Below are 25,682 nucleotides of genomic sequence, written 5' to 3' on the forward strand. Positions count from 1 at the left end.
TGGCTCATTAGCCAGAGGGGGATTTTTATAGGTGTTGTAGGAGACGCTGTCAGGATTATAATCCCCTCTCCGCAGGTGTGACACATTTACCGACTAATGGAACACAAAATACTGCTAATGGACCTGGCTAAGTGCTCCAATATGCTGGCATCACCATGAGGGTTCAGAAAGCATGAAATATATATCAGAAACATCATTGTGTTTGTATCGAACGCATCAGTGTAGGGGCCGACGAAAAGACAACATTAGGATAAAATCTGGCATTTCTCTCCATCTATAATTTATTGGAATCAGCTTTTATCAAACAAATAGTATCCATACAGATTCAAAAAGGCAGAAACATCACTGAAACACGATGCCCACGCATTTATGTTTCATCAGCTGCAAGGCCTCACTATCATGTTCTTTCAGCATGGCAATTTAATAAAATGCAGTTATTTAGTGATGAATAATAATCACAATGATACCTTATGTACAGTAAATGTCAGTGTGTGATGTATAAACAGTAGAAAGTTGTACACCCAAGCCTAAGACTTCCAAGCTTACTGTTTTACAAAGAGGTAAGCAGAAGTCTTGCAAAAATATATGCTTCTGATTTTGTAGCAATGTTGGGGTTTCCTTGTTTAAACCAAACGTACTACCACTCAAAACATAATGCCTGGGCATGCATATTTCCTATTTTAGCTCTACACTGGCTCTTTCATTATACTTGTCCAGACATGGTTCAACTACATCTCTTATTAACCCTTTCATTAAACGTAAATGTACTGTTTATCTTTACATCTTTCACACTTGTACTAAAGTCATGGTACGTTTTATTTTCCTTATAATATTCTGAGAAACAAACAATGAACTCATGATTCATACAGTAAACCATTATTTGAAAACAATGCATTTTTAAAAGTGTGTCTATTAATACAACAAAACCCTCTTGCTTGTTTGTATTAAAATCGTGTCACTTGGTGACAAGTTTGCATGATTAGAAATGTCTCTCTAATCAATATGGCACTGCTTAATGCAAACATGCAAGTGTAAAGTAGAACTGTAAATGTGTATAAAAAGGGACGTGTGTAATGCTTGGCTGTAATGCATTGGTAAGAAAGATACGTTTGGATGTTATAATCCATTTTATCTGCCTGTTCCAATGTGGGCTAATTGCATTTTGCAGCGTCAGGCACCAATCCACTAAGTAATATTGCCACGGGCAACACAAGAAAGTTGGTGAAGTTTAATAAAATTGCAACAGGCAGCAGCTGTTTAGTTATTCATAGACAGAAGTGAGCGAATGTGCGGCGTCTAATAGAATGAGATGTATCTGGAGTCTTTTGTTTTTGTTTGAGCTCATAGTAGATTATAAATATTATTCACACATGTCACACAAGACATTATTTTTTGCAAAAGCAGTAATCATCTTTACCATACTTATCAAACACACAATTTATTCCCCTCATAGCAATCAAACAAGACTAATGTAAAATGCAGGCATTGTGGCCGGTAACAAATTAAGGAGAAATAAAATATAATGCATGTTCTCCACAACACATGATGCAATTAGGTAGTGAGCAATAAATATAGTATACAGTATACAATATATCTTCATAGATTAAGTGGAATACAATCTTTGAATATTTCCTTTATTGAGCCTCACACTGTTGCAACATATGCAACATAAAACTGATGCAGAACATATATATTGAAGAACCCAACCTTACCATAAACCACTATAATTACCATATTTTGCACTGGGATGCCTGACGATCAAGCATTCCGGACATACTCTCCTGGAGTACAGATGTTTTCAATTATATTACAGTATGGTACAATTATGTTTTAGATCTGTAATCATGAGCAACGTGTAAAAAGAGCTTGCTTTAGAAAACAACATTCAGGAAAAGGAAATGCCTACATTAATTTGACAGGTATTATTTAAAATTGGCGTAGTCAGAGAAAATGTCAACAAAATCCTGAACCACTCTGTAGCAGTAGTCATATTGCTCCTGGAAGAAAAGCAGAATAAAACAGTGTTACTTTGCATGAACCTGCAGAAATAGTTCCAAACAACACAAATGTGAATCAGCTGATAGATTCTGCACAGTAGGTCTGATATTATCTCTTTTACACCTACCACAGTCTGGACCATGTGTGGCCTCTTCATGCGTAAACTCTTGACAGTCTGGAAAACGTCCAGGAGGCCTTCAGCCTTCACCCTCTCCAGAATGTTACTGAGGGCAATGAAGGTACCGGTCCGACCCGCTCCAGCGCTGAAACATGAAGGACGAAGACATTAGCAACCACATCACACACTGCACACACTGGACGGCCTTGGAAAACGGGTTACCTTGCTGCAGAAGAACTACAGATGATTTAGAAAAATAAAGCTCAGTAGAAGCACATTTAAAATGCTAACTACTTCTCAGATTCTTCAAAATAATGCTGCAATGAATCTCTTGTAATCCTGGCAGCAGACATTTTTTTCCCATTTGAATTAAAAAGTTTGCAAGAGAAAAGGTGACCTTTGTGTAATAGTCCTAATAATCATCCCCACTTAAAGAAAGGCTAATCCAAACGCTAACACTAATCAGTTTGGAAGCTCAGTGTTTGACTGAGTCAATGTTTACAAGGATGGTGGGATGGAGAGAGGAAGACACAGAGAGACGGGGAGCGAGTATGAGAGTGATGTGTGATTCGGAAGCGAAGTGTAGAGAGACTTCGGGGATTGCAACGGGTTAGCCCCGTCTCCCAGGGGCAGAGAAAAAGCTTTAAAAAGCCCTTCTTAGACAAGTGGTGATGAAGGAATAGAAGAGAGTGATGACACCATTTCCTGTCGTTAGCTCATCTTATCAGATTAATCATAGTGGGAGTCAGAGGAGATTTCACTTTGAGAGGTTTTAATTGACTGTGAATCAGTGGATTGGATCAATCCCACAGGGGTATGCTGCTTTAGAATCACTTCACCTGAAGCTAGGTTCTGATCAAAGCTTTCACAGCTAAGTCTTTATAAGGGATCACATAAGTGGTTTAGGCATAGAACACCAGGTCTACTGAGGCAAACTGTACAATTTATTGTAACAGGCGTTTGTCGGAGAGAAAAATCTGTAAAATTAAATTCCTTCCGATATCCCTCTAAAAGATTCAGGTGATAAAAGAAAAAAGGTTGGAATAAAAAGCACCAGCGGGCAGAAACATTTATACCATGTCTGTAAAAATGTTCATCTGAAGATTCACATTATGCTGCAAAATTATCTGCAGTGAATTTCCGCACCTGCAGTGCACAATTATGGGACGATTTCCAGACTGCTGCTGCTGCCTCTGCACAGCGGCAATAATGTCAATCATCCCTCTTCCTTCAGCCGGTATTCCGATCTCAGGCCATCCGTGGAAGTGGAAGTGTCGGACGTGTTGTGACTTCTTTTCCTGGTGAGATAAAGTGCTTTCTCTGTTATTTGCATGCAGCTATAAATGCCATTTCATGCATTTGAACTGACAGAATAAAGAAGACAGTGAGGCAGATAGGTCAGTGGAAATGTTGGATTTGTTCTGTTTTTAAATGTTGGAATAAAACGTTACGCACTGGTCTGTAGGTGAGCACCATGTCTTTCAGAGTGAAGGTTTCACACTGTGTGTCTCCAGTCAGCTCCACGGTATAATCTCCAAATGTTACACTGCCCTCTGATGGCCAATACTGGAAACACTTTTCCTGGTGGAGAAGGTCAGATGGAAATACAATCAGGCGTCATTTGACTGATTAATGTCCCATTCTCTTTTCTGTGTTTCCATTGTGCACCACAAGAGCAATACAAAACTATTAAATACATACACAGGCTGTCAGGAATATGAAATAGGTAGAATAATAAAATGAAATAAAAAAGATTTTCTAAATGTGCAACTCCACTTTCCTGCCTGTACTTTTGCAGGAGCAGCATACTGTACCTGCTCCCTCTCTTTGAGTTCGGTGAGCATAACGATTGAATGACACCTCCACTCCCACACCATCCTCCAGAAGTCCTCCACTGTGTGAGACAGTGGGCCCTGGGTTGCGATAAAATAGTCCTTCTGCCTGTAGCCCTGGAGGGCAGATCATCCGGTAAACAACACTTGAGAGTGCAGCAAACATAATATTTTGCATTGTTTGTAAAGGCAACAATGAGCTTTATATATATTTCTATGGGGAATCTATACAGGAGGTCGAGATGGAGTGCTTACATCAATAAAGGAGGCATTGATGTAGTCGGTGAACTCCTGTCCTCTTTTCACTGACAGCATTACTCGGTTGAAATCATCTGCACGAGGAAAAATAAAACTTTCCGTAAGTGATTCTTAATAAAATAAAACTTTGAAGAGGCTGATGGGAAAATAAAGTAAAACTTTAGCTGTGTTATTAAAGCCAAATGCGCCACAGCTGATATCAGATTTCACTGTAAAAAAAAGTTGTAACCACAATTTCCCTTTCCCACTCAACTCCCACATTTCAGGCGAGATACAAGCTGTATTTAAATACCATTGATCACATCCTGATTAGCCGGATATCTGTGTATGTCTATGAAAATAACCAGCAGTGTGGTACTTTGATGTAACTGGGATGTGATGTATTATGGATTAGTATCAGAGTAGTCCTTACAAGGAATGATCTGAAGCACACGGTTCTTCTTCATGTTGGCGGGAAGGTTTCCAGTCCTCATGTTCTCCTTCATTATGCGGACGTTGGTCAGTTTCTGACGGGAGAAAGTGTGGATTGACATGATGAAAGGTTTGTTTTTCATCAGTGTAGCGCAGCTCAACTCTTATCAATATGATGACTCAGACAGTTTAAAATAATTTCATCTAGTAAAAACACAAGCTGAACAAAAACATTTTGTATTTTCAGACATGAAGGAAGAAGAAGAAGATGCTATAGGGAATAATTTCCAGGAGTGTGTAGGGAACTGTGTGAACAAAAATGAGAATTTTTCACCAAGTTATATTAAATCCTGTGTGGCAGATGTGGGGGGGTCTTATAAAGTTTTAGTTGATACAAAGCATTGTTATTTATGTTAGTACCGCTTAGAGGGGCACCCTGGGCAGGTTTTCCTTGAAAACCTACCCATGGAGGGCGCGGGGTGACAGGGACGATTCATTACTGACTCAAATGTCTGAGTGAGCTTCTTTCATCCTACCCTGAACTCCTCCTCCAGGCCCAGCCTGTCGTGGGGAGCCCTGGTGTTGTGAAGCCTCTGCAGATGGCCCTCCAGAGAGCACACATCCAGCTCTGTGTCTCCATACAGGTAGTACTCCAGCAGAGCCTGGTAGATGAAGGAGTACTGCATCTGAGGGGGAACACAGAGGAAGTCAAGGAAAAGGTGGAAGAAGTAGCTTCAGTTTGCCAAACTATTTTTTTTTCTATTTTCGGCATATCATAGAGGAGGTGGTTTTCTGTGTCCTCTCTTGTTTGTGCCTCCAATACTAGAGAGCAAGTCGAGCTGTCAGTCCGAGATACCACAGGCCGGAGAGGGTCAACACTTACATCTGTCTGGATGAGCTGACAGCGCTGCTCTCGTATTCTGCTCACAGAGCCGAAGACATCCACCCTCTGTTCCATGTGCATCATGTCGATCATGCTGTCAATGACAATGAACGTCCCAGTCCTCCCCACCCCGGCACTGAGGAAACACAAACAAGGGGAAGGCACAAGGTCGAACAAAAGTGAAGCCATGAAAGAAAATGTGTCGGATAAGAACTTTAAACAATATTGTTTCTCTAAAGCACACATAGAACCTCAGCAACAGAGGAAGGTGTACCAAAAGGCTGTAACAAATATATTATTTTAAGCTTCTCTTCTGTTTGGCTTAATTTGCAAAGCCTTTGTGTCATCATATTTTATGGCATTATAACCCTAGTTAAAATAAAAAATCCTGAAAATAAAATCCTCAATTTATAATTTTAAGTGATTGATTGGACAAATCAAGTTCATCTTTTTTTATGAAGTCAATTTCTCTTCAATAAATGTAACTTCTCAGCGAGAGTTAGGAAGGAGGAAAGCAACCTTTTCTAAAAGGCCATAAATAAAAACTAATCAACATATTAAGATAAAAACAAGTATTTGGGAAATTATCGCATCTTTTGTGTTCAATACATTTTTACTTTTGGTCTTGAAATGTTTCAATCGGAAATAATTCCACACAGACAGACCAGAACCTTATTTAACATTTGGTATAAAACAAACAACTTTAATGAATAGCCTAATCTCTCTCTGCAACTGTGCTGAAACAACAGGTTTTAAAGAATTAAAACTAGACAAAAAAAACATTTGACTGCGAGTTTAGAACATCATGAATGAAGCTGCACACTATTCAGTATATGCACTACTGATAACACAAAATGACTCTATAAAAATATACAAATGCTTTGCTTTCTTGTAATATATTGCCAAATCATCCCTGTTTTCTTAACATAGACGTCAATTGTGGACAGCCTCGAGCATGTGTAAAAGTACTTCACCTCTGAAGCCCAAACACACCTCTAATAGATTTACAGAGGTCGTTTCAGCAGACGGCACCGCGGGGAGCGCAGAGCTGCAGTCCACAGCGGGGCGGAGAGGTTCCTCAATGGGCCCCATTCAAGAACAACAGTCCCTCTCCCCGAGCACCTGTTGCTGCAGTTGCTACAAGGAGCTGCTGATTTCTTTTTGTGAGGCTTTACTCTGATTGGCCAGACAAACATAACATATGAACTCTACAGTATATATTTATTTATGCTTTACTTCATTTACACCCTTTATCTACAATTAAGTTCAGCTCTAACAACCAAACCTTTCATTATAGAAATAAAACAAGTGTATCTTTAATATTTTATACCTCAGAAGACAGGAAATATCCCAACAGGAGTGTGTTGAAAGTTTTAAGAACTGTTGATTTTTTCACATACCAAATTTCAGTTTTGCTCATAGTAAAGGATATCCATCATTCGGAAAGTGTTTTCTTGTCCTTAATAATGAAAATACGCAGCTCTGGCTCTTTTTATTAACTTCTCTTTACTGTCGCGTTTTTTTCTTACTTCACTTAGTACCTTTGAAGCAAAAGTCTCTTTAACATACAGAGTATAAATCAGCTAGTACTTTATGGTCCAACTTGAATTCTCTAATACAGGAACAATGTTCTGCTTTGTCTCCGTTCAAAAGCAAAATAAAAATATGATATTATAATAATACACTTGTAGTTAAGTTTAAAGTGTAGGGTTACGGGTAAAACTCTATCACCATTCCCTTTTTAATCATTTAAAAATACCCTTTTAATTGTGTCCATGTTTTTATTGTAATACCTTTTTGACTCGTGTTTCTTTTTAATAATATATCGCTTTTTGTCATAAATGATCTACGGCAATTATTTTTTTTAAGCACATTAAGTCTATGATTGCTGTATGAAATGTGTGCTATAAAAAAACCTTAGCTGATTGATTATTGTCATATATTGTTTTCTGCCTTTTGTCCTACTACACATTTTACCTGCAGTGCACAACAATGGGTCCAGCATACGGTGGATTGACAGCCTTGACCTTCTTGAGGAATTTCAGCATGCCGATGGGCGAGAACGGCACCCCGAAGTCTGGCCAGCTGGTGAAGTGGAGCTGAGTGACGAGCCGCGGAGCTCGGGGGCCGTCGCTGCCCTGCTGTGAAGCACAGAAACAAACCTGTGCATGAATGATGTTCACTGTGCAGACACACATCAGTCAAATAAACTATGTTACCCACTGGAAAAGCACCTTTAAATTAACTGAATCATTTGTCTTTTTTTTGTCATTTTGCTACATGTGACGGAATACATGTTACGAAACATGTGTACTGGTGTGCCTCTGCCTCGCTCTCGCGCCTCATGAACGCTCTCTCAAGAGAACACAACTTCCTGCTCTGTGTTCAGAGAGCTGGATGTAAAAGCACTCCGTGTGCCAGCTCGTGCTGCAGCGCTACACCACAGTCACAGTTTTCACAGAGTCAGAGAGGATATCTGCACTTCTCCGGCTTCAAATGGAAAGGGAACAAAGTGAATTTTGCAATGTGAAGGCTTTGCTGAAATGGCAGCATCAAAAACACACGGAGAGAACTACAGACACTGAGACTACCGTATGAACCTCTCAAGATGGGACATTTGCAGTGTTTACTGAATGTTAAATACACCTACACTTTCATGCTGTGCCCATAACATATATCCTTTAATATCCTTTAATTTGTTTCCATTTTCCGTGTATTTATTATATTTTGCATCTCATAATAGTTTACTGAACCGCTCCATGGGGAACTACACCATCTCAATGTAGCTTTGTTTCACTGTTTAATTTTTAATAGGAATCTATTATGATGATAGGTTTTTATAGCAATTAAGGAGTATATTAAGAACAATATTGAAAAAGCACACTATTATTTTAATAGCATGTGTATGTCTAAATAAAGGCTTCATTTAGCCTAATCTTATGTTGTTTTTATTGGGATAGTGTGGCCTTATTTCTGCTGCATAGTATAATCACTTTGTTGCTGACGTGCTGGGAAGTAAGTCAAAGTCTCTGCTGCTAAACGAGATGCAGTTTTATGTTTAACAATAATCCAAAAGGTGATTTAATGCTAAAAATGTGCTTTTATAAACATACTGATATGTAGATCCACACATTTTACTTACATATTGAACACAGAACTTCCTAATGGTGTAGTCCACCAGTACAGTGACGTCCTCCATCGCCACTCGGACGTTCCCGTACATCCAGCAGCCTTTCTCTGGCCAATACTGATAACATTTGTCCTGGTAACATAACAGGAGAAAGAAAGAGGTCAGTCTTTATTTACTAGAAGACAAATGTACACCTTAAAGGAACAAAAAACGGATTATTATTATTATTGTAACTTACATATGAAATGGTTGTAGAGCAGCATTTGTTGTGTAACTCACATGTGTACGTACAGAAGTGTGTATTTGACGTGTTTTTTCCCGATCCAATCCTAAGGCAATCACTGGGACTCTGTCAGTCAATACGATCTTCATACTGACGTTTCAACTCATTAACTACAATCTCAGACTAATTATCATGGAGCCTCTTAGGATCTTATCAACAATTATTCCGTCATTGATCCCCAATGCCTCCATTCTGCCCTATCAAACCCGCTGTTGAGCTCTCAATTGATCATCCCTTTGAGGGTAAATTTAATGCGATGCTAAGTAATCTGCTGGGTGACACTTTGTATAGATTCTCAGTTGGGAAAGGGGGTCAAATGAATTATGCCCATGACTTTGGGTCATGTGAATACAAAAGGGTTTCATTAATGGTGAATTGGAGCCATATGGATTGTATGGGTTTAATCTATACACACCCTCTTTAGCATTAGAATAGTCCTGTGCAGGGGGAGAATACTTTTAGACAGACCTCTTTCCTTTCTTTCAGATTCGTCAGCATTACTATAGTTGAGGTTTTCTGCTCCCAAATCATCCGCCAGAAGTCGGCCAGCGTCTCAAGCTTTGGGCCTGAAAGAAAATCAAGAAAAGTATAGTGCAAATGGCTAAAACTTGAAAGCTTGCATGCTCAAAATTCATTAAAACCTTAAGCAAACTGACAAATTTACCTTGAGCTGCGATGAACTTGTTCTTCTCTTTAAAACCCTGTGTGAATGAACATGGTATTAATGAAAAGGTGTCAAGAATAAAGTCCTCCATATTAAAGGTTAATTACAACTAACACTCACATCTATGTAGGATGCATTTATGTAGTCTGAACACAGATGTCCATCAAGATGACTCAACACCACTCTTGAATGATCATCTGTGGAAGGGAGAAGAAAAAAGAGCCTGTAAATAAAGTTCTTATTTTTCATATCACCCTAGGATTTAGAGATCAATAAAACTGCAGTCTAAAGGTTACATTAATATTGTGTGCTGCGGAATACATCCTCACTCACATGGTAAAATGTTTGGGTATCTGTTTTTCTCTCTGTTGTGCTCTCGGCTCGCCTCCTCAAAGGACCCGTGGTGGTAGTAACACGGCAGCGACTATAAAGAAAGAACACCCCCCAATACTCATGAGATCAAAATAAAGCCCCGGGTCGACAGCCTACCAACATAACATTTTATTACTATTTTCTGTATTTGCTCTATACTTGCAGGACAAAGATCTTAGTCAGACCACACAAACTCACGTTGAACTCCTCTCTGAAGAGCTTGCCATCGTCTGCGGAGCGTATCCGGAACTCCTCCTCCAGCGAGTCCAGAGGGATGGGGAAGTACCTCTTGGAGGGCGAGGGAGATCTGGGAAGGAGGACCACTGTCTGCTCTCCTGTGTGTTAGGGAATATATGGCAGTCATACAGCTAATGTTTCCCAACAGAGAACATTACAAGCTCACATAGCACCTGCAAAAACAAACCTGATGGCCATTAAGATTTCCTACTTTTGTGGGTACATGACAGAAATGATTTCTCCGGTCATAAACATGGTGCCGCTGCTGCTGCTGCAAGGAACTGTCTTAACTCAGAATTTGGCCTTTCGCTTAATTTATGAACTTTCTACTTGAAGTGAAAGTTTATATGGCTCCCTACGTGCTGGGAAAGCGAAGGGCCTTCCAAGACCTTTCCAGCTTCCTCGGACTTCAGATCGTAAAACTTTCCTAGTCCATAAAGAATGTAAAGCTACACTTAAAAACTAAAAAGGAATAAAAAAGTAAAAGGCTGCGTTACATTTTCAAGCACTTGGTTGTTATATTGAGTACAACACAATGTTACCTTGTTCCTCCAAGAAGCCATTTGGTATTTTTTTGTCCACCGAGGTAACGAGAGCTTTCCTGTGGTTTTTGAACCTGCAGTAAGAGAAGCAGAGAAAAGCCTCAGAGAAGATAAAGGGCAGACATCTCTATTAGGAAAGCAAAAACAAGTTAACCCCAATCACTAGAACACAGCTGATGAGCAAATAAAGTAAGCAAACAACAAATACTAAAACCAATATCAACCACGTGAGAGAGGCAAAGCCGTTCCTCCTCATGTCGCCGTCAGGAAAAGAGCTCTGAGCCGGCTGATCAGTGAGTGAGTCTCTGACCCGACCTGACCTAGCTGTTGTTGTTTGCTGGCTTACTTGAGAAGCAGCTGTTTACCCATAAGCCAATGCTCACCGCATGTTCCCAAGCCACCCCCGTCCTGAGGTTTTAACCCAACACACTCTCACACACACATGCTTAAAGGGACAGAGAAAGAGAGAGAGAGCAGTGAAAGCACACACTCACTAAAAGACAGAAATAGTTGATCTGAATGTTTCTTTACTCACCTGAGACAGTAGATGGTCAGCAGGACCACGATGATAAGAAGCAGGGATATGATCAGTGTCGAGGGCAGCACATGAGCCCCCTGATGGGTGGGGTTTTCTGGATAGAACATGTAAAGTTTAAATGACAATGTATTGCCTAATTGATATTCAAAGGATGAGTAGAATGTTTTGGGAAATACATATATCAAATACTGGTTTTATATGTGCATTACATCTGAAGCATTTTCATTGTGTGAGGTTTAGAGGTGCTCAGAGGTAGATTTTCTGCCTGTGGAGGCTAACTGTTTCTCCTGTTTCCAATCTCTGTGCTAGCTAAATTGCTGTTATCTATTTTATACATTTCTTTCATCTCACTCTTTGCAGGAAAGCGAATAAGTGTATTTCAATACCAATTATGTGCAACATATATATACACAAGCCATTAATAACTGTGCAATCCATACCTCGCTGCTATATCTTAAAACTGTAACAGGATGAGTATTTTGTAAATTGTGTCATTTTTTCTTTACATTTCTTCTTTTTTATCTTCCATATTTTTTAATGCATGCCTCTTGGGTAATATTAAGCTGTCTTTGGCTCTTTTCTTGCTGTAACAAATGCAAATTTCCCCTCTGTGGGACGAATAAAGGAATTCTGATTCCCAAAATATACACTACTTCTTTGAAGCAATAAAATGTAATTTGGCTGAATAGTGACCGCTATAGCCACACGAGACAAGATTTTGTCATAAAGTTAAATGTAGTGTCACAGCAGCAAAGAGTCAGCAATCTGACTATCATTTTAATTGCACTCCAATAATTATGCTCATATTTATAAACGTGCCATAAGGAACTGGTTATACTAGACCAAGTAAGGTGGTATCAGCAGTTTCCTGTATATTTAAGTGAGCCTTATTATATGCTAAAACATTCAAATTTGTATCTGTATGCAGAAAAAGGTTATTCCTTCTTTAGAATATAAATGCTGTAGTGTCACTTTAATATCTAATTCTGATGTGTTGTATGAATGCAAAATATATTTCTACAGGTACCTGCAGTTTGGTTCTCATGAGATGAATTATTCACAGCAATAGAGATCCCAATCAGAAACAACACCATTGTCACTGTGGATGAAAAAAAAAAAAAACACATGTAATTCTTTCTACTTTCCACTAGAAGGAACCAAATCTCTACCAAAAGCCCTCTGCAGCGGTGAACCACGCAGAGGGCAGAGAGGAGAGCTGCTCTGCTTTGATGAGGCTTGAGAGTGATGTCTGTCTCTCTGCTGAGCAGTTACAGTCCTTGTGGGAAAACTGCCAGCAGTCTGGTCCTGCCAGGCTGACTTGAAAGAGCAGCAGCATATCAAATAGCCTAATATTCAGACATCAAACCAGAGAGGAGGCTTTAACCCTCAGGTGACAGTAACCATATCCCCCGTAGACTGCGGATTTGACACTTGAGTTGAGCTCAATGTAGTATTTGTTAGAAGCAATCTCATTTTGCTGCGTTGTCTTTGATGTACAGCCTGGGAAAGCATCCTGCATGGTCTCAATAAGATACTGTTCCTGTTTGAAAAAAAAAGGAGGACATCATTTAGGTGTGATTCCCCTTGTTTCCTCTTTCACTGCAGCTCTTTGTATACCTCCATCTCACACTCTCTCTCGCTTTCCCTCCATTTACATTGAACCGTCATTATATTCTAAACCACATTCTCACTTTTCCCTTTTTGCTTCATGGCTGGGAGCTATTTGAGATTTATTTTGGGAAGAGCTCTCCGAGTGTCTTCCCAAAATGAAAAGTACACATCAAGTTACTCACAACTACACCAGAATTAAATAGATTTCGACATGTTATCCTTGCGTCTTATTATCTCCAAGTTGTAGAAGCCAATTTCTTCACATCCATTTTCCTCTTTTCTCCCCCATCGTTATAATGAGAGGGTAAGAAATCATAAAATAAATTGGGCAAACGGGGCAAATCTGCCTAAATGGCTTTGATGGAATAAATGAGAGAAGCAAGAACTCAGTGTCCTAATTTATCCTCTGTTCCAAGTCCCCTTCTCGTTATAGAGGCCACAAGACAGCATGGAATAATTCATTGTGTCAATTTAGTTATTCTAGAAATGGGTCATCTAGGGGCCTAATTTGTGATGTTTGAGAGAATTTCTTCCACACAACCCTAGGGGGCTTCACATAACTGTATCTACCCAGGCTTGTGTAGAAAAACGGCGCCACATAATAATGCTCTAACAATGTGCTCAAAAACAAATGTATGCCAAAACTTATAAAAGTATAATTGGACAACAAATTAGGGGCTTTGAGTTTCGCACATTATACAGTCTCTCTGCAGTTAAACACACTACAGCTCAAAGGACTGACAAGAATACACACGTACATTTGCACATGTTATATTCGGAGTGGTGCCATCTGCACAAAACTCCTATATTTCATGTATTTAATCTTTTCAGTGCAGTCAGATCTGTGTTTCTTTACTAATAATCACTGGACAAACACATCAAATTCCCCTTACACCCATTTTATGTCCCAGAATCATAGCTGCGTGCAAATCACAGATACACACACTGCCATTTCTCACTTCAGATGTATGCATGCCTGCACATACATCCCACAGCCAAAGGCTATGTGTTGCATATGTGCCGCACTCTGTTGGAGAAGCCAGTGTTAACAAGCTGACAGTGTCGGCACCTGTTCCCCCACTCTACCCCACTGGGCAAGTCACATTCACTCACACAGAGCCATCCTACAGCTCTATGCTGCAAGGCATGCTGTGTGTACGGGTCAGTGCGCAGGTCGCTGCATATCTGTCATCTGCTGGCAGCTTCGGTATATACAGCAAAAAGCCAAGCCAGGAAATGAAAGAACAGAAGGGGCATATACAAACATGTCAAATGCCCTGTCACTCCATTAAAGGAAGACATGATTACTGAAATCTAGATAGAATATTTTCCAGTTAAAAGAAAAATGGAATAGAATTGAGTCCTCTGTGATGAACCATTATGTGCTGCAGTGTGGCCCTCTGGCCAACAGAGGGAATTGATAACACAAATTACACCAAGAAGAGGAAGAAATATAAGGTGTCTTATAGAGAGGGAAGGTACTGCACTGTAACCATTACCAGATCGGTCATTTATTAGTTAATTTATGGAATGCACTGCACGTGTGAGTCACTTCATAACAAAAAGTGCCCAAATTATATCATACTGCACATATTTCACTTCTTTTCCAGAACCAAAGGAACAAGGGTTCTTGTGTTGCTCATTAAATCATGTAGTAAACATTGTGATTATAGGTCCTACATTCAAGCATTCAAAAATGTAAAGTCCATGATAACAAACACAATCTTTATATCTTCAGTTTAGCCTTAAAGAGTCTGATATATATCATGTAAACAAGACTTAAATGAGAATTCAGCAAAGTCATGGCATCTGACTGGACCTTATTTTACCTTTCTGTGACAATTAATGATGTACATTTCTTTATATTGCTGTTTCAATCTGCATGTATCTTTATAGAACGTGCCATAACCCATTATGACACAGTATTCGCTAAGGCTAATGCCATTTACAATGCACTATTTCTGTACCTTAATTAGCATATGACATCATCTGACCCTCATTTAAAAAGGGGATTTGCTGGAGAGACCCACTTTAAACCAGGAAAAACATGCTTTGGTATAATTGGCCTCGCCATCCCCACCAGCTATTTCATAATTTATCCAGATCCCCGTTTCTGTCTGTTTAATGAAAGACTAACAGCAAGGTGATACCTTCAACCTCCTGCACCTGCTTGACATAAATGTTTGCAGGCTATTAAATTATACTGCATCAGTTGAGTTGGGAGAGCAGGAGGATATCATCCCATCCATTCATGATGCAATTCTATCATTTAAAATGCATCACATGCAGGCTGAACCTTAAGGGTAGGGTTAATATCTTGAGCACGAATATGCGTCATTCAACATTGATCTGCTTTGGTTTTGTGAACAGAGATAAGATAAAGATAGGCATGACTGTGCATTAACCGTGAGACAGCTAGATAAACTTAAACAACCCTTAGTGAAAAATAACAAATAGTCTCCCACATTTCGAGACTCGCAGCACCCTAAAATGCACCGTAAAGTGAATCTGTTCTGCTTCACTTCCACATCTTCCTCACCTTGGCTTTCAAACAATCAAAAATAAAAAACACCAACCACGGAAATATGAATCTTCTAGCTGGTTCACTCAAGTGCATCATTAATTCAAAGCAAACTGCTGGGGAAGGTGATGTGTTATCTACTTCCAACCAAAGTTTCAACAGTTTTTCCCCATGCTGTTTCCAAAATGACTGTATTGACAAATCCGTACAGATATAAACAGAAGATTTTCAATTTCCATGAAAATCCGTTGTTTTCAGGAAAGGTGTTTCTGTCAAACACTTAAACAGATTATAAATACCTACAGAACAACAATATGACTTTATGCTGACCTCCAGCCATGTATTTGTTGGGAATCTATTTTAGCTTCAAAGCCAGGAATCCAAACGAAACGTCTTCCCAGCAATGATCCTTTACGAATGTTTTGCTAAAAGCATGTGGATTAAACATGGACAAAGCAATGTTTACCGCAGCGCTGCCATGAGGTGCCGATGGGAAACAGCTGTCAATTATTCTGGTCACTTGTAAATCGTAGTACAAAAATGGAAAACACTGCCAATCATTCATGTTTCACATTACTACTGGGCACTATTAAATGACACCAGCACTAAATCAGTCAGTTACTTTTAATAATAATAATGTACACTGTGTTAATCTCGCAAAGAAATTCAATTTAGTTTATGTTACACATTTAAACGCATGTGCTCTATTGACATTTCATTTGAAAATATTACTCAACCCTACATTTAATCCCTACCTGGTTTAATCTGCTTTTACATTTACAATCCATACATTATCCATACCTGATCTTTAGGGTTATAGTGCATGCGGGTTATCCCATCACGCACTGGGAGGCTCAGTACACCCTGGAAAGCTATCTCGTCAAATCAAAATGGGTTTTATATTGAACAGTTATGAGTATATAAAGGGTCTATAAAATCAGATCTAGCTATAAGCAAAATCAACCGTTGATTTTAATGTCATCTGAAATATACGAGTACTGTTTGTTGTGAACGTTGGGACAATAATCTTCTGTGCTCTATCTTTCATACACAGTTAAACAGGATGCTGAGTGCAAAGTAAATAAAGCGAGACAAGTGTTTCTACAGCCACGCTGCGGCTCAATTCAGGCACGGCTAAATGCTGACGTCAGCATGCTAATATCCTCACAATGAAAATAATTTATAGCTGGTAAAATGTACAGCTATCAGTGTTTCCCATTAGCTTATCATGATAGTTTTCTTAAAATAGCACTAAGCACAAGTTACAAATAAGGCTTTTATTTTGCAAATAGCTAGTCATAATTGGATTCGGACACAATCAAATATTGACTTGATGAAAGGCACAAAAGTATTATAATGAGTCCCTCGGCAAACAATAATAACAATGTCATGGCAATGCATAAAATAGTTTGATGTTGCAGTCTGGATGAAAGTGGAGAAGAGGCTGACCGACAGGCCACATTTTTGATCCACTTTACTATATTATGCACTACAGCATCACGACACTCTAGCATTATATTTATATTAATCGGTATGCACCACAGTTCTGAAGGCTATGGAATATGCAGCACGATATGTAAACAAAAAGGAGCTTCACTGATCTGACCCTGCTGAAAGCTTACAGCAATTGAAACCTCCATTCCCTTGAAAAATATATGATTTCTAAATAATTCAATGTGTTTCATCAGTGACATTGTAGAAAGGACATTCATGGATATTTGCCAGATGTGATGGCTATTGCACTATGGTTTCCAATCTGGAAACATCAGAGCGATATTTTCAGCTTTGCATGACTACAAATGTCTACGGAGGCATACAAAACACTTAAAACATGTGGATGTCATTAGTGTTGCAGGAAGGTATTTTGCAGTATAAAAAGGTTAATAATGTTCTGTTCACAGGGGGTTTCTGAAACAATCAAAAACAATATATCAAATGGATAGCTAATGAGGACATCTCATGTTTTAGTTTCTTCACAAATCAATACCGGCTCAAAGACAGACCCACATTTTTTGCTTGGCGAAGAAAAGATGGCATGTTTTGTACACAGCAAGATTTTTTTTTAGTTTCCAGGGAGAGGGAGAGGAGAAACAAAGGCAGAGCAAAACAAAAGAAAAGCAAAACCAGAAACAGCCATTGTCAAGTGCCCAGGAAAAGGGTGGGACGAGAGCACAAACACATGTCAGTGTAGTGTGGCAGCATGAAGGAGTGGGGAGATGAGAGAAGAGATGAGACGAGAGGAGAGGGGAGAGGAGATGGATTCTGGGTTGGGAGATAACAGCTACAATGGAAGACATACTTAGTACACAGAGGCAGTAAAAGGGATGAAGCTGTAAATCGCTGATATATCTTTAAATGCAGTTCACTGGGAGGCTTTGCAACACGGCTTCCTTTCAAAATACACATCATAAAAACTTCCTTTCGCATCAAATCCTCACAAAAACCTGTATACCCAATACTGGAACTGCTACTGTCGTTATCTCAATCTTGTTTACATGCCTCGATCACCTTCTGCTGCACTGTTAAGGTCAAAAGAATCAATCTAGAAAGGAGACACTGTAATTATTAGATTATTTCCCATTAATGGATTGAATTACGAGTGATTCCCTGAAGGGTAATTGACCTGTTCTGTGGTCAGATGGATTAATAAAAGACTTACACTCCCAAGCAGAGCCAGTTTGATCTGGTATCAGTTGACCCGTCAGTCCATAGCAGCCATGTGATCCCACTTCCTGTCTTGGTTGGACTTATTGAGGTCTCCCACCCTCAGCCCTTCTCCTACTCACATCCTCTCAGAGATATTGATGATAGTACCGGATGAAAGATGACTCAGTGAGGTCAGTGGTGGAGCCTGGGGTCCTTTTCAGAGCTTTAGAGAGGGATCAAATCACAGGGGATCCTGGAAAATAAAAGCAAAAGACAATAGTTAGAAATGTCTAAAAGTTCACCCAAATGTCTATATTCTCAAGAAGTAATAGAGGCAGACCTTCTGTGAAACACTAGGGAAAAAATACCCCTAAGATGCATGATTCCACAACAAACAGATGTGAAAAGAGTGGGAGCTTGCATCTGCGCACAGTATGTTGGAGAGAATGACTAGGCACTGCATTTAATCAAATGGATGTGGATGTGTATCTATCTGTGTTGAACATGGCCAGGATTAGTGTATTGTTTACATCAACACCCTCTGTTGCAATTCGCTGAACCCACTTTCGCAAAGCAATAGAAATAACAAGCTATTTATCTCCAACCATGCAAATCTAATGATCCCCAAATTAGTCTTCCCAAACAGTGTCCGCGGTACACATGAGGAGTTTTCACACATATACATCTTGCTTCTAACAATATAACCTTCGAATATAATCACATTGATTAAGAGAGTGGTGTTCACAGACTATTTAGCTCAATTAAAGCTACACGCAGTGGCTAATCTGTACATGAAGAGACTGTACAGTCATTAAAATATGTAACATTAATTCTTCACTATTTACACAACAAATTATATCGCAGTGCTAGAGTCCGAGAAAAAAAGCCTGCCCCTCTTGCCCCTAACTCCTACTCTCCCTCTGCCCACAGGTGTGAGACACAAAGCCATATTGTTAACACTTGGCTGCTGTGACGCAGAGAAGCTGAAAGCAGAGAAGAAAAGGTGAATTAGTCAGTAGACCCAGCAGGACAGCCCACTCAGTCTCAGTCTGGGTGAGGAAAATGAATGAACAAGGTTTTAAAAACACCTCTTTTCCCAAGAACTGTAGTAGCTGTGCTCAACTTTTCCAACTGTTGCAAAGTCTTTGGCACTTGAACGTAAACCTGTTTGCCATTAAAAGCACCAACATTATCCTGCGGACTATAAACCTGGGTCAACAGTTCCCTTGTGAATGAGACTTTTAAAAGCTCTTAAACTTCATTAAAACTGGGGGCCTTGCAGCAAAGTTTCCCATTTTCTTCGTTGTTAGAAACACAGAAAGATTGTGAGAACAGGTGACAAAAACAATAAAAAGGTGGCAAAATCTAGCTACATTATTTTTGTACATGTTGTTAATATTTAATTTAATTACTAATAAAGTGTAAGCTGTTACTGATGAGCTCATGAATTGAGTCACCCACTTCCAAAAATGTACTCTTAACAAAGACTGACGTATCTTCATTAAGGCTTGATTTATGCACTTATATAAATGTTTTCATAAACTATGTTTGGTATCCTTTGAAATGGGAAATCCTCAGCTTTTATAAGTGTTTTAGCACTGTGGGAAAATAAACCTGAATACTGATGATCAGTACACTTAAATGGATGGAAGATTTTCTTTTAATTTTCTTGTGTGGGTTGATTTTGGAGCTTTAATTAGAAGAAATCCCTTTTGAGAAAATGTTAAATCTTTGTTTTGTTTTGTTTTTATTAATGGGAAATTCAACCATCAAGTCCTTCAGTGATAAGCACTAAAAACTAAAAGGTCATTTTGTTTTTCACTTTACAATCACAGACTAAAACTAATCCAGCAGAGTTATCCTGACTTCTGGATTGTTCATCTTCCATAATGTTATTAATTGTAATAACTGTTTTTTCTATTATAGAAAATCCATGCAGGGTTATCATTTATGCCTTTTAAATTCTACATTCAAGCAAAGATTACTCAAGTGATGTATACTCAGGACTTTTTAATGGCTCCTCCTTAACCAGAGAAGATATTATATAATGGTTTTCAGAGGCCGTGTAGCTCTCCCTGTGTTCCTAATTGACACTGACATGAAATTAATGAAGGTTTTCTTCAAAGGTAACGTGTCTCAATATGGGGATGCTATGGCTCTAATTTCTCTGACTCATCCAGCAGAGAAATCCCCAGTGAATTGATTCTATATGTGGAACTAGAGAATGTACGGATGATACAACAAGGTCATGTTAGAAACATATACTAAGGAAAAACAGTCAGGATACAGCTAATGCAACCTTTGACCTGACCCAAAAACATAAATCTTGTCACTAAATCTGTCAATCAAAAATGAATCACAGAGTAACCAGGCAGAAAAGGGTCTGTCCTCTGAATCTGAACACATTCCTGCTCCCACGTTGAACTCCCTGCTAGTTTATATTCAGAAGGTTTTGGAAAAGTTCTGTAACCGAGCAGATGTGCTACACTGAAGTTACATCCTGCTTTAAAGAATTAGGCTCTTTGCAATGGTAATTTCTTACTGTTAATGTTAAGAAGCCTCGGCTCAATGATAATAGGTATAAAAAATGTATATAATATGCTAAGTTATTCATACTGCATTTCACTTGCGTAAAAGTCATTTGGGAGACTTTATTAAGCCATCTTCCTCTTTTCAGATGGATTATTGTTCCCTTTTCTGCATCGCACATGCAGTCAAAAGAATAAGGAGACATGCTCATGGCTTACGATTGCTGCAAGCACAAGAGCTTCCTTTCTGTGCCACTCTGCCCATTGACTAAGAGGGGAAACATGCAGGCCATTAAAGTTTTATGGGAGTGCAGTCATCACCCAGCACTCTGTGGTTCAATCATTAATTCATACCAAAATAGACAACACTAAGTACTGTAGCCAAGCTCCACTGCAGGGCAAAGTTGTCTCTATAGAATATATAATAAAGGATTAAATATAACTATGGTAGTCTTTTGGCATTATCATTTTAATCGTTACTTGCATGGTCAAAATATTGAAATATCTTATATCGGATGACACTATTCAAACAACTTTAATAATGAATGAGTTCGATTAATAGCTATTCATGCTATTCAAATGCGGCCTTCCTTACATAAATCCAATATTGATGGCTTCTGCCCCGGAGCCGCAAATGATTTCCTGAGATGATGAATCCACAGTTTTATATAAAATGAGGTAAACTACCGAGGGTTTGCAGAGATGCATGCAGGAACCTTCATTTTGTGATACTCAACATGGAGAGCAGGCAGAGACTGCGGTTTGTCAGTCAGGCTGCTCAATTGGATTTCACACGTGTGCACAAGTTCAGATTGTGGTGAATGATATCTGTATTATAGTAAATTCAAATGTTGTGGTTGCCTGCTGAAAATGTGCATGGAGAACAAAATGAAATGCTGCTTTCTACGGTAAACAATGAAGACATACAATAGAAAACTATGAGACACAAACAATCGTGTCTTATGGAGAAAAAAAAAACATTAAAAAGACACTTCTTAATGTTCATGAAATCGGCCAATTTCACGACTAACACTAGAGCTAAAAATATCCAAAATACACATTTAGGTGTTTATTTGGGTCTGTACATATCTCTTAAATTAATCAAAAGATTGATAATTCCTTATTTGCATATTTAAAAAAAAGGACTTCATAAAACTTGTAATTAAAAAAAAGAATTGTCTTAAGTGTTAGTAATCACCTGGGGATGTTTATGAAGATTTCTTTGAGTTGAAATGTTCCCCTAAAGTGACTGAGCATGTCAGAGCCGGAGCAACGAACCCCCACGCTTAGAAATAAGTGGCTATCGCCGAGGGAAATAGCTGAAGAATATTATTTTTATGCATTCATATTAGATGATGAGCAGAGTAATCTCCAGCCTCAAGTTTGAGGAATCTGAAAATGACACTTCTGGGACACAGCGTAGGTGAATCCAGGGACACGAGATAATGATCATCGCAATTACAGCTTCACCATTCGTTCTACTGTAGCTCAGCCATGAGGGACTACTGTGTTCCTTTCAGTAGACTCCAGCATAAGTGAAGAGAAGACGCAAGAACTGTGAATCAAATAGTTACAACAGCACAGTCTGATAAAGATTATTTTGACTTGACTATACAGTATATATAATGTTGTGTTTGATATTTTAATCTTAATCTTGAGGCTTAAGTTGGGCCCGGCAGCTTTATTATCTGACTTTCACACCTAATGAAACAGCTCTTTGTGTTTGAGTGCAGTAGCTTTTCAAATAAAGTGAACAGTTACTTTCTTCCTTCTCTATCAGACGGAGTGACAACATAAGTACTTCCTCTTCCCACAGCAAATCCCATCACAAGTCAAGGTTAATTTATAAAACACTGGCCTCTAAACAGATGCTGTATGAATAAGATGATAAACAGGACTTGAGTAGAGGGCATGTTAAAATAGGGTTGTGATGATGCAGTAGAGGGTGTTGTTTCTCATAAAATGTGAAGAGTATCCCTGGTTTACATCCAGTTGCATACACAACAACACAGCTGAACACACTTTATCATAACCAAGACTGCAGTCTAGTCAAAAACTATACTGCAGTGGTCCAAAAGGTTATGTTTCTCAAACTGTTCACATACAGACAGACCATATGATAATCAGAATCTACTAGGCCATTCCACTTGTTTCAATGACAAACTATTGAAATGGTGTCAACAGCTGAGAAGGATGGCCGCTTGGACAAAAGTCAGACAGTGCAGTTTAGCAGATTATGACACCTAATGGAAAATGTATATGGTTAATTAACCTTTCATTAGCCCAAATGACTGAATGTGCCAGGCATGATTAAGGAGGGATAAATCATTAATCAGTCTGGATGAAGTTACTTTCTTTCCCAATTTTTACAAGTCCTCTCCAGTTAAAAAAGTTCAGCAAAAGGCAACAACTCACCAAAACCACTTAATCTGTGAAATAATCTAGACAACAAACCAATAAAACTTCCATTGCACACTGAAACTGATTATGAATATGGAGAGGTGTAATAAAACCTATGAATACAAAAAAAACAAGGTTGGAAAAAGGGCTTTCCATGACTGTTTTAAAATGAAGATACTGCAGTTGATAGGGCTTTATTCAACTCGTACTCTTTAACCATTCAGACCAGGTGTTCAACACTCACCTCATACAATATGACACTGTTGAAGCATTGGATAAGGTTTTATGACTGTCATCTGATAGAGCATCTATGGCAACCACCGAATTACCCTCAAGCAGATGGACCACATTAAGCAAGAGAAATGCATCATGTTGACTCGGCAATGACTCATGTCTTTCTACACAGGATGTTGTTATATCAATGTCCTGTTTTCATTCATGCTCACGGCTATGATGAATGACACCATTGAAACTGAATTCAACACATTATGTATTTTCATTTTTATTCAAAGAGCAGCATTAAGAAATGAAAACTCAAATTAGCATGTGTCTAACTATAGCTCCTGTATTCCCAAGGAGAAAGAGATGTGGGCCATGTATCCCAATATTCAGACCACAGATGAGAAAACTGAGGAAATTCTAAAATTAACATCAGCGTTTTGAGGCCATTTAATTAGGGATGGAACGGAAGAAGTTGTTGTGAATGAGGTTATGGTGAGTGAGGGACATTTATAATTCATATGTGAACACATGGCATTTTCCACCAGTTTCCTATACAGCAACAATTATGACATCTTATTGTCCCATTATTGCAAAAATAAATATAAATGGTTTGTTACTTTTGTGTTCCAGATTCATGGGCCAGTCATTGTAATAGTGCCACAATATAAATTGTAGAAATCAGGGAGACTGAGATTGTCTGAAAAGGATGTGTATTTTATTTTGAAATCAGACATTTGACCTGGATATGCCCTTGCTTCTAAAGAAAATGAACTGGCACATACTGTATTTATCTCTATACAAGAAAACAACGCATAGTGTGTGAGCTACAGTGTCCAGTGTGGATGTCTAGTATGCAGCGTACAGGCCTGTCTACATGTGTACTACTTGTACTCGCCCCCTTGCGTTTTCTGTCTAGACCAGTGAACGATGCTGGATATCGAGTGCGCCCCTTCCCTATAAAATCTGAGCGCAATTTCGATCTAAAATAACACATTTTCAGATGACTCCACAATTAATGTAAAAACAACTATTTGTACAGCCCAACATATTCACATGGGGCATCCTGGTGGTCACAGGGCGTGAGGATTTGCTCCACTAACCCATATTTACTGTAGTGCATGTTGTGTGTTGAGGAATGCTAGTAGCTACAGCATTTTCTGCTTGTAGCGTAATGCAGTGTGGACCAATTAAGAGAGATGCACCGAGGCTAATACACCGCAGCTACACTGAGCACCGGTGAGAGGTTTATAAAACGAGACAGGGTTAAAAAACCGACAGAAAACAGTCGGTGTTTCCGCAAAAACACGCAAATGGAAAGTAGCCCGGCTGGTTTAAAGAGCTGTTTTTTCCCCCCCCTCTTACCGTGTTACTCTGCGGTGACCTCGCCTCACACGGCGCAGCGTCTCCTGATGTCGGCTTGTGTCTTCCCTGCTTGCCTCTCCAGTTACGTCCTTAGGATGACAGCACAAAAACATCAAGTTGTCGAATCATGTGACCAGAGACGACTAACGCGTTTAGGTTCCCCTGACGATCATATTTCCAGCAGATCTCAACGAGGATGCGCTTCCCCCTCCTGCCTGTGCTGAGCTTGTTATGGCAGCCGGAGAGGAGAGCGGAGAGTGGAGACCCTCCCCCGGGCGCAGAGCCGTGGATCAGGTGGACACTCAGCATCCCTCACATTCCTGCATCACTCCACGATATAGGGCAGGACTGTGTATAAAAAGACTCAGTTTGTTCTGCTTTCTTCTGATAGTTGTTGACATTTTAGCATGTGACGTTTGTTCAATAGGCCTAACATTCCTGTAGTGTCCCTCTGGGGTTTGCATTAAGACTTCACATTGACCTTATCAAACGTTATGGTATTTTTTCATGTCATATATTACAAACATGTCCTGTGGTATATTTGTTGACAAACAGGCTTTTGTTTCTGTATTTTGTATTTGTTGTTTGAAACTAAGTTGTCATGAGCTCTATAGATCACTCCTTTTAATTCAGTATAATACATCACACAATAATGGACGACCTTTGGAGTAAAATAATAATGTATGGCTTAAAGTTCTACTACTTTTAGACCATAGGCTCTATGGACATAAAGTACTATAGCTGGCTACTGGCTATGATATACTTGCTTCCTTAATGTGCCAACAAGAAATTGTGTTGAGCAAAGAGTAAAATATACTTATACTTATATAAGATCATGAAATCTGATTTTAACAGTCCAAGGGAGAATGTGTAAATGCCTATCTGTAAGTCTGGTAGAAAATGTAATTATTTCAATGTTTTCCTTTACTAAATTATGCAGATTGTAAACACATTGCATGCATGTCTTTTTTCTGCTGCAGCGTCACAGCGAACGTAAACAGTCACATCGTCTTACGATACTTGTCGACAGCAAGTGGCATTTACATGTGACTCCTGTTTCAGGAAAATATGAGCTCTGAAGACAAAACTTCGGGGCGGTTTTGTTAAAGGGCAGCTGAGCAAAAGC

General features: G+C 39.1%; 1 protein-coding gene across 3 annotated transcripts; it reads right to left on the reverse strand.

Annotated features, from left to right (window-relative positions):
* Positions 1-1,620: 1,620 nt before the first annotated feature.
* Positions 1,621-24,918, reverse strand: LOC134859217 (receptor-type tyrosine-protein phosphatase epsilon-like). Of its 3 annotated transcripts, none has more exons than XM_063875586.1 (21): positions 24,557-24,918; positions 18,058-18,297; positions 12,294-12,365; positions 11,264-11,360; positions 10,729-10,802; positions 10,148-10,284; positions 9,911-10,001; positions 9,698-9,774; positions 9,578-9,614; positions 9,382-9,479; positions 8,643-8,762; positions 7,478-7,638; positions 5,501-5,636; positions 5,154-5,303; positions 4,619-4,712; positions 4,204-4,280; positions 3,931-4,065; positions 3,572-3,697; positions 3,263-3,414; positions 2,126-2,261; positions 1,621-1,997 (listed from the first exon to the last, which is right to left on the reverse strand). In XM_063875586.1, the coding sequence occupies exons 3-21, from the start codon at positions 12,358-12,360 to the stop codon at positions 1,923-1,925; spliced, it is 2,040 nt and encodes a 679-aa protein (XP_063731656.1). In that variant the 5' UTR covers positions 12,361-12,365; positions 18,058-18,297; positions 24,557-24,918; the 3' UTR covers positions 1,621-1,922. The 3 variants fall into 3 exon arrangements, 2 of the variants coding, with proteins under 2 accessions (XP_063731656.1, XP_063731655.1); XM_063875585.1 differs by having other exon boundaries at positions 7,478-7,641; XR_010165053.1 differs by lacking the exon at positions 1,621-1,997 and having other exon boundaries at positions 2,174-2,261; positions 3,931-4,057; positions 7,478-7,641.
* Between the last annotated feature and the right edge of the window lie 764 nt (positions 24,919-25,682).

Source organism: Eleginops maclovinus, chromosome 22 (assembly GCF_036324505.1).
Source record: "Eleginops maclovinus isolate JMC-PN-2008 ecotype Puerto Natales chromosome 22, JC_Emac_rtc_rv5, whole genome shotgun sequence".
NCBI lineage: Eukaryota > Metazoa > Chordata > Actinopteri > Perciformes > Eleginopidae > Eleginops > Eleginops maclovinus.

What these genes read in the sequence shown, in the direction of transcription:
- LOC134859217 (XM_063875585.1), bottom strand. Translation starts at nt 12,360, where the DNA reads ATGGTGTTGTTTCTGATTGGGATCTCTATTGCTGTGAATAATTCATCT. An exon ending in TGGCTTCTTGGAGGAACAAG is followed by an intron (nt 10,285 to 10,728) that starts GTAACATTGTGT and finishes CCTAACACACAG; the next exon opens with GAGAGCAGACAGTGGTCCTC. An exon ending in ATCTGAAAGAAAGGAAAGAG is followed by an intron (nt 8,763 to 9,381) that starts GTCTGTCTAAAA and finishes TTATGTTACCAG; the next exon opens with GACAAATGTTATCAGTATTG.